The sequence below is a fragment of the Elgaria multicarinata genome, chromosome 9 (assembly GCF_023053635.1).
Source record: "Elgaria multicarinata webbii isolate HBS135686 ecotype San Diego chromosome 9, rElgMul1.1.pri, whole genome shotgun sequence".
NCBI classification, from domain to species: Eukaryota; Metazoa; Chordata; class Lepidosauria; order Squamata; family Anguidae; genus Elgaria; species Elgaria multicarinata.
In genome coordinates, this window is record NC_086179.1 from 25,336,703 (window position 1) to 25,349,619 (window position 12,917).

At 44.1% G+C, this 12,917-nt stretch overlaps 1 protein-coding gene across 1 annotated transcript in view; it reads right to left on the reverse strand.

The window, feature by feature from the left end:
- The window catches only part of AGK (acylglycerol kinase), a 46,738-nt gene extending 43,131 nt beyond the window's left edge, over positions 1-3,607 (reverse strand). Inside the window, exon 1 of the mRNA XM_063135053.1 lies at positions 3,474-3,607. Coding sequence (XP_062991123.1) covers positions 3,474-3,583 — 110 coding nt within the window. The 5' untranslated portion in view covers positions 3,584-3,607. The remainder of the gene's footprint in view (positions 1-3,473) is intronic.
- Positions 3,608-12,917: the final 9,310 nt, after the last annotated feature.

Sequence of the window (12,917 nt, forward strand, 5' to 3'; positions counted from 1 at the left end):
TAATACCCTGGAAGACAGAAACAAACTTCAAAGTGATCTTGATAGGCTGGAGTGCTGGGCTGAAAACAACAGGATGAAATTTAATAGGGATAAATGCCAAGTTCTACATTTAGGGAATAGAAACCAATTGCACAGTTACAAGATGGGGGACACTTGGCTCAGCAATACTACAAACGAGAAAGATCTTGGAATTGTTGTAGATCACAAGCTGAATATGAGCCAACAGTGCGATATGGCTGCAAGAAAGGCAAATGCTATTTTGGGCTGCATTAATAGAAGTATAGCTTCCAAATCACGAGAGGTACTGGTTCCTCTCTATTCGGCCCTGGTTAGGCCTCATCTAGAGTATTGCGTCCAGTTCTGGGCTCCACAATTCAAGAAGGATGCAGACAAGCTGGAGCGTGTTCAGAAGAGGGCAACCAGGATGATCAGAGGTCTAGAAACAAAGCCCTATGAAGAGAGACTGAAAGAACTGGGCATGTTTAGCCTGGAGAAGAGAAGATTGAGGGGAGACATGATAGCACTCTTCAAATACTTAAAAGGTTGTCACACATAGGAGGGCCAGGATCTCTTCTTGATCCTCCCAGAGTGCAGGACACGGAATAATGGGCTCAAGTTAAAGGAAGCCAGATTCCGGCTGGACATCAGGAAAAACTTCCTGACTGTTAGAGCAGTGCGACAATGGAATCAGCTACCTAGGGAGGTTGTGGGCTCTCCCACACTAGAGGCATTCAAGAGGCAGCTGGACAAGCATCTGTCAGGGATGCTTTAGGGTGGATTCCTGCATTGAGCAGGGGGTTGGACTCGATGGCCTTGTAGGCCCCTTCCAACTCTGCTATTCTATGATTCTATGATTCTATTTGAAACACAGATGTCCACAAGGAGAAGAAACTGAGTAGACAGAATGGAGACAGACGAAGATTTGCTTTCTTAAGTCTCCCATTTAGAATCTGGCAGGATTTAACATATAAGAGATCAGAAAACAGGAGGGCCTAATTGGTTCCTATTTCTTAAAAAGTGATGAAACAACAGAACAGATTGTGGTCCTCAAGACAACAGTGGTTTTAAATCATTTGGTTATATTTACTTTCCCCTGAAATTGTATTAAATGAGCAAACAGGGATTAAAGTCAAAGCGTATTAATATATCTTTTTAGAAAACAGTACAATGGTTTAGGCCCTTATAAGGAATCTTTCTACCAGAGACAGCAGAAGCAGAACAGCAATAGATAGCTATTTCTCACATTGTATTCTATTAATACGCTTATGCTTTAATTTTCTGAACAGTAGGTGTTTTCTTAATTTAAAAAAAATTGAAACAAACCAAGAACAAAAAAGCACTCCGTAGAAGGGTTTGACGGATCATACCTCAGTTTAAAAACTGAGATATCTTTTGGCCAACATATGCAGTCTCGCTCCTTTTCCCTTTGAAGTAAGAGCAAAGAAACTAGGAAGTCTTCCATTACTATAGTTTCTCATTTCATCCAAACTAAGAAGCTATTGTTAATGGCTTCAGAACAAGCCAGATTATTAAACCAACTTGAAACAATGGTTTAAAATACTGGTTTGTTCCAAATCTGTTGATCATATGTAAACCATATAAGTGATGAGCCTCCTTGCTCCTCCAATGCAGGAAGAATCCACAGTCTCAAGAGAGTTGGAGGAAGGAGAGAAGAAGAAAAATAAAGGAACTGCTAAGCTGAACGGGGATTCACACTGGATATGTCTGTTAATTATTTGTTTTTGTTATTTTGAATAACTATACATTTTTATAACCTTCAGTATAATACATACCTGCTGGGCTGTTGTCGTTAAAGGAGAAAAAGTACCCAGGAAGATGCTCCCATCAATAAGAAATAACTGTTTTTATGTTTGTTTACTGTCAGTTGCTCAGAGAACATTATTATAGGGCAGCATACAAATGTCGTTAATAAAAATAAATAAAACAAACTGCTACGGGCTCCTGGACAGAATTACCCTTATACATAATTTCCCAGTTCAGATAAATTGGGCAACTATAGTTAATAGTTTGTTTGCTCGTGCAAAGGCAGGAGAAAGGATGCTGTGTTGGGGGCGCGAAAGCTCATTCTTATCTTGGTTTATGAAATCAAGATCATCTGAATACAGTTACTACTGACATTCATGGGTTGGAAATATTCTCAACCCGCAGATATAAAATTACCCTGACTCAGTCAAGGAACACAATAAGACAACCTTCCCCAACACGATTCTTCCAGATATATTGGCATACAACTCCCATCAACCCCTCCCAAGCCCCCAGGCAGCCAGCCAGCCAGCAACCAGCAGCATTTTCTTAGGGCACAATCCTATTGGATCTGCCCTTGATATGGTGCAAGCCGTCCCCTCCCCTTCCTTCCCACAGGCATGCACCCTTTCCCTCCCCTCTGACCTTGCATTTGCGAGCTCATAAAGGCAGCCAGGATAGTTCTCTCCACGCCAGCTATGAGGGGGCAAGGAGTTTGGACTCCTTGGTCTGAGGTCAGAGAGTTGCCTCTGTCCTCGAATTCAGGAATCAGAAATATCCTATGCACACACACCCAAGACATTGTCCAGGGGCCAAAGGATTGCTCTTTTAATCTACTACTAGTAGAGTGCCAACAATGCACTATCTTCTCAAAATGAGATCTTTTTCAGCAGGATGAAGACTTACATTCTGAACTAATAATCCCACTTGGTCTAAACCAAACATCACTGCAAGTTTGAAGCAAAGAAGCAGAACCACTAAACAACGACATTTTAAACTACATTATGCAGCCTGTACCATGTTTAGTAGCATATTGTACGATGAACTTCATGCTTTTTAAAGTGCTTTTTTAAAATCAATACATCTAAAGAATACTAAACCATTAAACTTCCAAATTGAGGTGTGTGTGTGTTCAATTCTGCTCTTAAATCAATTGGGGGGGGAACCATTTCTCACCACTTTCATTTAATCTCAAATACATTCATCAGTTTCATCATAACCATTTCCCATCCTGTCTCAGAGAAAGAAATACTAAAGAAATGAAGTATACTCTTTACCTAAGTCAGTTTCATGTTTTTACAGACTAATTTTCAGACTTACACACATACACAAATTCCCTCCCAGCTTTGTCTTGGGGCTTTATTGGAGAAATGGCACTTCTATTGGAAAAGTGGCTTAACCCTATTTCCAGTCTGCTTTACTATGCGCAGTGAAAGGATACCACATAAATGCACGTTTCCAACCCTAGGGAGAAAGAACAGACTGGAGATGCACTGCTCCCAGCCACCCCCACCCCTGTTGTGCCACTGCTCCAGTTAAATTCAGAACTTCCCATGATTACAGTAAAGTAAAAGCAAAAATAATCAGGAAATAGTCCACGTGTCTTACATGTCACTTCCAGTTTGGCTCTAATTTATTAAATTAAAAAAATACACCCGCACACAAAACCTTAAATTCCAATAATACTTTAAAGACTAAGAAATAATTACCAGTGTTTTCCATACAACCAGTTTCCTCCCCAGGCAAGCAGGCAGGCCCCAACAGTAGTTTTCTTCCAATGATTTCTTAGGGTGTGAAACACTTTCATTACTTTGGCCATGATTATGTTTTACTCCGCAGCACACCTTAGGACTCTGATGCGAAGAAAAAGAACACAAGAACATCTGTGTAGTAAACTATAAATAAGAAAGATTAAGATTTTCAGAGACGGGGGGGGAAAGCCGTAACATCAATTTGCCTCTAAATAATTACTACTTTTGCGTTAGTAAAAATGAAGGCAGGAAATAACATAGGCTGAAAAATCTGCCTTCTGGTTTCAGGTGTTCGTAATGTTCTGGTTGTTATTCATTGTTCCACATTAACTTAGAACAATAAAACTTGGTCCATACATCCAAGACATAGTTTTACATTTTAAGTACAAAAATTACCCTGACCTGCACACTCTTTTTCAAGGGAGCCAGAATTTATTTTATTTTTATTTATTTATTTAAAAAAAATTGGATGCCTTGAAGGATAGAATCCTCTAAACCTGGTGCACAAGGTAAGAACAGTACTAAACACTGGGCCTCTTCAGACAACACTCTAAGTCATGGTTAGTCCGCTAACCTTTTAAACCACGGTTATGCAGCCACCATGGTTAGGAATGGTTCACACAACACGCTAAGTCGTGGTTCATATGACATGCTAAGTCATAAAGTTTAGCTCACAATGCTTAACCACCAAACCTTAGTGTGTCATCTGAACAGGATCGCAGCAAGATAATAAAATAAAATGCAGCTCTACAACTGGGTCAAAGACATTTGGAAGCAATCATATTGAGAGCCCAGGTCATCTTCTCATTCCAAGTGGCAACCACGGTCTTGGCAAAACCGCTGGCAAGAAAATCCCAAGAGACCTCAGAAAATCATCCAGATTCATCAGCCTCCTGCTAAATGTGTAAAACATATTAACTGCAATCACTCCAGAACTGTTCTACTTGAAGAAAAAGAATGGAAGATGGAGGTAATAAGCATGCCCAATTGAGAAAGCAGGTTGAACGGATGTAAACCTGAAGCAAAAGCACATCTGGAGGGCACCAGCTTGGAGAATGCTGCTTTTATGGATGCGCCCCCTGTGGCAACTAGCCAGGAGGCTAAATCCTAAGGCCAGTGAAATGTTGTTCAGACCAAGTGCCAATCCTACTCACTGATTCTCTCTCCCGTCTTTCTCGAGCTCCATTTGCTGCACCTCCCCCTAACAAAGTGCACTGCTGGGGCGGGGGCACACTCCTTCATTAGGCCAGCTTTGCAAATGTGCTTGAACTACAACTCCCAGATTCCTGACCATTGGCCAGGGTGGCTGGGGATGATGGGGGTTGAAGTTCAAAACATCAGGAGGACAGCATGTCCCACACGGGGTGACCTCCCTCAGCTTGGCCTACCTCTCAGGGTTGTTGCGGGGATTCAAAAGGAAAGGGGGGCACGAGCCAGTAGCCGCAGCAGTCCTGAGCTCCATGGAGGGAAGGCAGGCCGCGATACATAAAAACAGCAGCAGCCGCAGCAGCAGCAGCAGCCTCACCTGGCCCGTGGAGTCTCTTAGCAACGCCTTTTCTCTCCCCGCCGCAGCGGCAACCTCCTCCGCTCCCCGCCTCCTTCCTTTGGGCCCGCGGTCGCTCGCAGGCTTAGGCCGGCCGCTTCCAACCGCGCCGTCCCTCAGGGCTGAGGCTGGGGGAAGGGGCGCGGGGAGCAAAAAGGTCTCGCTGCCCCTCAGCTCCTCGCCTCCTCGACACACGCCGCTGCCAAACTCCGCTCAGCTTCTCGCTTTCTCTCTCCGCTTCCTGGCACCGCGTTGCTTCTCCTTCCCCGCCTGCCGTGGAAACAGCGAACCGCCTCGCCTTAGTTCCGCGCAGGCTGGGCCAGGCCCGACCCGACTGGGCAGGTTTTCCGAGGAGAAAAGGCACCAGGAGCTGAAAGCGGGGAGGCAAGGCTGCCTTGTAAGCCTAACCCAGGCCTTAATAGATAGATAGATGTTTATAAAACGGGAATAATGCCCGGAAGCTACAGCTGCTGAAGACTTTAGATGTTTATAAAACGGGAATAATGCCCGGAAGCTACAGCTGCTGAAGACTTTATTTCTTTGATTTATACCCTGTCTTTCTACCAAACAATGGCACTTAGGGCGGGTTATTTATCTACACTTGGGGTAGGCAATTTGTCGCCTTCCAGATGTTTTTGACTACAACTCCCATCAGCCCTAGGTGAGGCATGATGGGAGTTGTAGCCCCCCCATCTTTTATTTATTTATTTACATTTATATACCGCCCCAAGCAGAAGCTCTCTGGACGGTTTACAATCTGGAGGGCGAGAAGTTGCCCACCCCTCCTCTATACAGTTACTATTGCTCATACCCGTGGGAAGCCCATACTGTTGGCCACTGTGATGGTCTAAATGTGGACCTTCAGTCTGATTCAGCATGGTTCTGATGTATATATGTATTTATTCCATTTATTAAAATGTTTATGCCTGCCTTTCTGTTTAAAACCAAGCAAAAAAGGCATAGCCAGGATGCCTTGCAAGAAATATAATAATATAACATAAGAATTAACTTAAGTTAGAGAGCAATCCTATGGAACCTGGGTGAGCATCCCATGGACCATAGGATGGCTTGGAAAAAACTGCCCGAGGTTGGAGTAAGCGCTCTGGCCTCAGAAACGGGAGTCACAAATCCAACTCCTGCTCCCTCCCCACGCTTTTGCAGCCGCCAATGGGAGAACTGGGCCAACTGGCTCTCCGTGGTTGGAAAACTGATCTCACTGAGGGGGAAAGGGGGATGTTCTGGTGGGAGGGGAGGAGACCAGAACAAAATATGATCTATCCTGAGCATCCTTCAGCCTTCTTCCCTCCCCGTCTGAAGCACCCTTGCTAGATGAGCTAAAAAGCCTGTCAAGTGAAAAGAACAAGATCAGAGGTCGGACAGGCATGGATAGCCTCTGCCACTCCTCCCCTAACGCCCAGCATTCCCCAGCCAGCCACGCTTAAATTAATTCTTTCCTTAAAATACAAGGCCATTCAAGGTTTTACACAGGATGTAATCAACACTGAGTTCCTGTACACACCGTGCTTGAAAGGGTGCTGCATCCCAACTGAATGTTTTGAACTAGACACTCTGGAGCAGCACATTGGTCACAGCCTCTTGGTGATAATTAGCACATGATTTGGATCTATTAAAGATTATTTAGGGTAGCAGAGCTAATTGCATATCATTTATTTAGGCACTTTATTTGCTCAGTTTTCTAAAATGTAGATATCTTGAATTAGTATTGTCAGATATTTTTTACCTCTCAGCTTGGAACCTATCTAGATCCCCACTCCTACTGGCATAACAAAATGAAATGCATGGATTCATAGCAGTTCAGTGTCATTATATACTATAGTTTGGTCACTACGTGACATTGGACTTAGTTGTGTCTAGTTGTTAGGAAATTTCCCCAAACCCTGTAGGAAAGGAACAACTCCAGACTGGTCCAGATGCAGAGGCTTTATTTTACTACATACATAGAACTGCTCGCCTCCAGCATGCCGAAGGCTGAACTCTCTGCCTATCATCCAAATCAGCATACTTTTATACTCATCAAAATCATACTTTTCCTTCCTCCCTCCTGTGACTGATCACAAGTCCCATACATGTTCCATAAACAGAAAACCATTCTTACATAAACAATACCATATTTTGGCAACCTATGACCGGTACAAAATGTTGCATTCTGTTCTTTGATAAGCCCCAAAGAACAGGTTCCCAAGGACCTTTCGGAAAGTCCTAAGTATACCCTGACCCTTCCAAAATGCCCAGTCAGTGGACTTAGGTGGTAAACAATGAAGCAATGCGCCTCAATGTCTATCCTGGTTCCTGAACACAAAACACGTGTTTAAGGAAAAAGCACCATGGGATCATGGTAGTTAAGGAGCCAAGACATTAGGACAGCCTTGAGCAGCTGACAAAGAGGCTGCTCAAATTCAAAGAGGCTGTCTCCAAATTCAAAAGCGAGGGGGTGGGGGGACAGATCAGAGTATTTCTGGGTTCTTGGGCACTTTTCCACAACACAACAAACAAGGGGTTTTAGTGGGGTATTTTCAGATTTCCCTGTCACAGTGAAGTCAGGAGTTCCTTGTTGCTGTTCTGCTCTTGTTTAAGGTATATATGCACACCAAAATATAACTAGTTTATTTATTTAAAGCTTGGTCATGGTCCTCTGCTCCAACCTGGTGCCTCCAGATGTTTTGAATTTCTACTCCCAGCATTCGTGGCCATGCTGGCTGAGGCTGATGGAAGTTGAAGTCTAAAACATCTGGAGAACACTAAGCTGAGGAAGGCTACACCGAGCTTATGGGTGACCTCTCTCATCCTAGCCTACATCGCAGGGTTTTTGAAGGGATTAAAAAGGAAAGGGGGTGAGGAACCATGTCTCTTAGCAACGCCTTTTCTCTCCTCGCCTTTTCAATGGAAGTTGAAGTCCAAAACATCTGGAAGTCACCAGGTTGGGAAAAGCTCTATTCATCTATATTAACTTATTCTCCATAGCAGTTGCAGCAAAATGATGCGGGGAAGCTATATAATAGGGCTGGAGAACCTGTGGCACTCCAGATTTTGGACTGTAGCCCACTTGTTTGACCATTGGCTATGCTGGCTGGGGCTGATAGGAGTTGTAGTTCAACAAAATCTGGAGGATTATATATTCCCCAGCTGGCTGCTATTAAAAAAATGTTTTGTTCCAAGCTTTTGGTATGTACCATGAGTGTATAACTCAAGATTGTTGACAGGATTGGTGTTGACTGAAGCATGGGCTGGAATTGATAGTAGGAGGTTACTGGAGAGAAGCAGTTTTTTGATTCTGAGGCGCTGATCATCCTGATGCTTATTCCAGATACAGCTAGTTAGTGTAGCCTCTCTTTGGATCCAGACCTCTTATAAATTTCTTTCCCCTCTTTTTGTTCCTTTGGATTTTTGTTTACTGCTTCCCTTATTAGTAACATAGGAAGCTGCCTTATACTGAGTCAGACCATTGGTCCTTCTAGCCTAGTACTGTCGACACTGACTGGCAGCGGCTCCCCACAATTTCGGGCAGGAGTTTTTCCTGCCCTACCTGGAGATGCTGGGATTGAACCTGGGACCTTCTCTACCACTGAGCTACGGCCCCTCCAACCTTCCCCCACTTTCCCTCTAAGGCCCCTGTATTTCAAATAAACCCCTGAATCAATAAAGTAACACCAGGCTCCAATACTCGTCAGGTTTCAGGACAATCTCAAGATGGTCTTACGGTAGCCTTGTTGGCTCTTGACAAGTCATTCCATCAAGCATTCATTCCATCCAGAGGGAGAGTCAGGAAATTCACCGACTTCAGATGCCACTGGCACCTCCTCTCCCTGGACTGTTTTCATTCCAGCGCGTCACTATAAGAATGCTATAGTTTTAAGAACTGGTATCCCTTTTGCCATGTGACGTCTTTTAGATTGCCCACCTGAGGGGCAGAAAGAGTCTTGTTTTTGTTATTGATCTGTAAGCTGCTCTGGGAGACACTTGGCTGAAGAGCAATATAAAAATACTATCAATATTTTCTTTTTAAAAATGTTCCTTTGACAATCTTTGTACTGCCTGACTGAATGCTTGCTTGCATCTGTACTATTGTCATACCTGCTTAGTCTGTACGTTTGTAAATAATTAGATTATTAGAAGGTCACAGTAGGAAATTACTTGATCTGTAATGGTTATTCTGAACGTCCCACTGTTCAGAGAAGAGTGTGTGTGTGTGTGTGTGTGTGTGTGTGTGTGTGTGTGTGTGTGAGAGAGAGAGAGAGAGATTATTTTCCAAAACAGAACGATCATACAGGACAGTTTGTTTATCTCAGTTGACTTCAATGATGTACCGTTCCACACCAGATAAGACACTAATTCAAACCTACCAGGTGTTCTGCAAGTGTGTTGCACCCAAAGTAACAAACAGCTGTGGCAGACTTCATTATTGCCTTGTTACCCATCCAGGCTTATGACCTAATGTAACATTCCTCTTGGCAAATTTACTTGTTCTGTGTGTTGTTGTTTTTAAAAAAGGACTCTCGACATCTGGTCGCCCTAGCAGCTTAGCCTACCTGCTACAATTATTATTATTTTTACATGTACCAGATACCTCTTTTCTACTACTTCTGCTGTTTTGTTGCAGGCATCCAGTGGAAGTTATTGGCAAAGCAGCATGAGACCAAAAGGGGACAGTTAATAAAAGATCCCCTCTGGATTCTGTACTGCAGTCTTATTTAAAGGCCAAAGAAAATGACCCTGCACTGGCGGTTCTTTTGAGACTCTAGTTTGGAAGATTGCTGAAAATAATTGTTCATTACCAATTGATCAAGAGGGCTTAAATAGCTAGGTCAATTTTTAAGTCTGTCCTCCTGTGTCACCAAAAATTAACCCACTGAGTCACGGCCCTCCAATCCAATGAGTTCGTTACTTGGTCGAGTGCAATCTAAGACGGAGTCAAGCAACTCCATCAAGCATGTGGTAGCTGCTCCAAACCCCTTGACATGGTTGTGTGCATTTGCTCTCTTTCTAGGGCAGGGCTACGGAACAAATTGAGGCCTCTCCATCTGGCCCGCAGCTTCCCTCTACCTTGGCCTGCCGTGCAGCAATTCAGGGAGGCTTTTAAAAAGCCTAACTGCCCTGCAGGAAAGCATTTTTGGGGGGAGGGAAGATCTAACCCTAAACTTCCCTGCTTATGTAATGTGACCCCCACATAGAATCATAGAATAGCAGAGTTGGAAGGGGCCTACAAGGCCTTCGAGTCCAACCCCCTGCTCAATGCAGGAATCCACCCTAAAGCATCCCTGATTAAAGGCACATGCTTTAAAAAAAATCACACTCTGTGGCAATTGCTGACAATGGAGGCTTTTTTTAAAAAAGTGGGGGTGGGAGGTTGTGTATGAGTAGCTATGTGTATGTGAATGATGGGGTGTGTGTTATGGGTGTGTGTGTGAGAGAGAGAGAGAGTGTGTGTGCATTGGCCTGCTCATTTTAGTTTTAATCCTGCTCACTTTTAGTTTTAATCCCACCCACCTCTAGCACGCAGCCCCCAGAAGATTCCCCCGGGGCTGCAAAAGGTTCCCCACCCATGTTGGGTATCATGTAGTGCAGCACCTATCCCAAAGCCTCTTGTGTATAAATGGCATACAGCAGCAGTAGATATGGGCATGGCCCTTGGAGAGCTTCTAAGAGTTTCCAGCTCTTAGACAGGTCTGGGATTGCTTGTTGTCTGCCAGTCAGGCATAAAATCAAGCATGTGTTTCCATGAAAGCAAGATCATACTTTAGTGCTCCAGTGGTGTTAGAAATTGCACCTTTCAAAATGTCCTCTTCAATCCAACTGTGAAAGGCAATCACATAGAATCTAGTAGCCACTGACAGATGTATCCATCTAGAGCCAGATTATATTCAGCAGAATCAAGTAGTAAAGCCCACATTAACTAAAAGTAACTATTTCTTTTCCTGGACTGTACCACTGCAGATAGAGTTTTGAATGTGTCACTCACCATGCACTCAGAAAATCAACATGATCAGGAAGATGGCTAGGCTGAATCCACTCAGTTCGTACTTGCAAGATGTTTTTAATTGGGAGGATATTTAAATATGTGAGCCCTCAACTGCCGACTGATATGATAGAGTCCAAAGAAAAGCTTTATCACTAAATTCTAGTGAACATACAAAGTGGTGTGTGTGTGTTGTTGTCGTTGTTAGGGGTAGGACGGGACTCAACGGTGTAGCATTTCCTTGAAAGTGGTTGGGACAGCTGAACAATCTCCATTCTTGTGTGTTACTTAGACCTGTCAACCGATTATTTTATTTATTTATTTATTTATTTATTTATTACATTTATATACCGCCCCACAGCCGAAGCTCTCTGGGTGGTCTACAACAGTTAAAAATAGTGAACATTAAAAAGTATACAAGATTTTAAAAAACCATCAGAAACATAAAAACAACAGTATCCATTTAAAAACAACAATTCTGGGGTCCATTAAAAACAAACTTAACGTTGTTAAATGCTGTTAAAATGCTGTTAAAATGTTAAAATGCCTGGGAGAAGAGAAAAGTCTTGACCTGGCGCCGAAAAGATAACAATGTTGGTGCCAGGCAAGCCTCATCAGGGAAATCATTCCACAGTCGGGGGACCACCACCAAGAAGGCCCTCTCCCTTGTTTCCATCCTCCGAGCTTCCCACAGAGTAGGCACTCGGAGGAGGACCTTAGATGTAGAGCGCAGTGTACAGGTAGGTTCATGTCAGGAGAGGCATTCCATCAGGTATTGCGGTCCCAAGCCATGTAGGGCTTTATAGGTTAAAACCAGCACCTTGAATTGGGCTTGGAAATGTACAGGCAGCCAATGCAAGCGGGCCAGAATCGGTGTTATATGCTCAAACCTCCCTGTTATAGCTCTCAATCTGGCCGCTGCAGCTTCCGAACTGTCTTCAAAGGCTGCCCCAAGTAGAGGGCATTGCAGTAATCTAATTTGGAGGTTACCAGAGTATGGACAACTGAAGCTAGGTTATCCCTGTCCAGATAGGGGCATAGCTGGGCCAAAAAGCGGAGTTGGTAGAAGACACTCCGTGCCACCGAGGCCACCTGAGCCTCAAGTGACAGAGATGGTTCTAGGAGAACCCCCAAGCCATGAACCTGCTCCTTCAGGGGGAGTGCAACCCCATCCAGAATTGGTTGAACACCCCCCATCCGATCAAAAGAACCACCCACCAGCAGCATCTCAGTCTTGTCTGGATTGAGTTTCAGTTTACTAGCCCTCATCCAGTCCATTGTTGCAGCCAGGCACCAGTTCAGCACATCCACAGCCACACCTGATGAAGATGAAAAGGAGAAGTAGAGCTGCATGTCATCAGCGTACTGATAGCAACGCACTCCAAAACTCCGGATGACCGCATCCAATGTTTTCATGTACATGTTAAACAGCATGGGGGACAAGACTGATCCCTGTGGAACCCCATACTGGAGAGTCCACGGGGCTGAGCAGTGTTCCCCAAGCACCACCTTCTGGAGCCGACCCGCCAAGTAGGAGTGGAACCACTGCAATACAGTGCCTCCCACTCCCAACTCAGCCAGACGTTCCAGAAGGATACCATGGTCGATGGTATCGAAAGCTGCATTATCTTTTAACCTGGGAGTTGACAGACCTCAGGCTTGGGAGATAAACTTTTTTTTAACTGAACCCCCAAATCCACAAACCAGATCTAGATGCAGAAAGTGTACATTTAGAATTAAGGAATTCTGATCACCCCTGAACTTGTTTTCCATACCAAAACTGAATGGCGTTCACAATCTCCATTCACAAAACTTCCACAAAAAAGTGGCCAGGGAGGGCAGTTTTGCCATTGTTCAACAATTGGGAGTAAGAAATCCTTGCCAA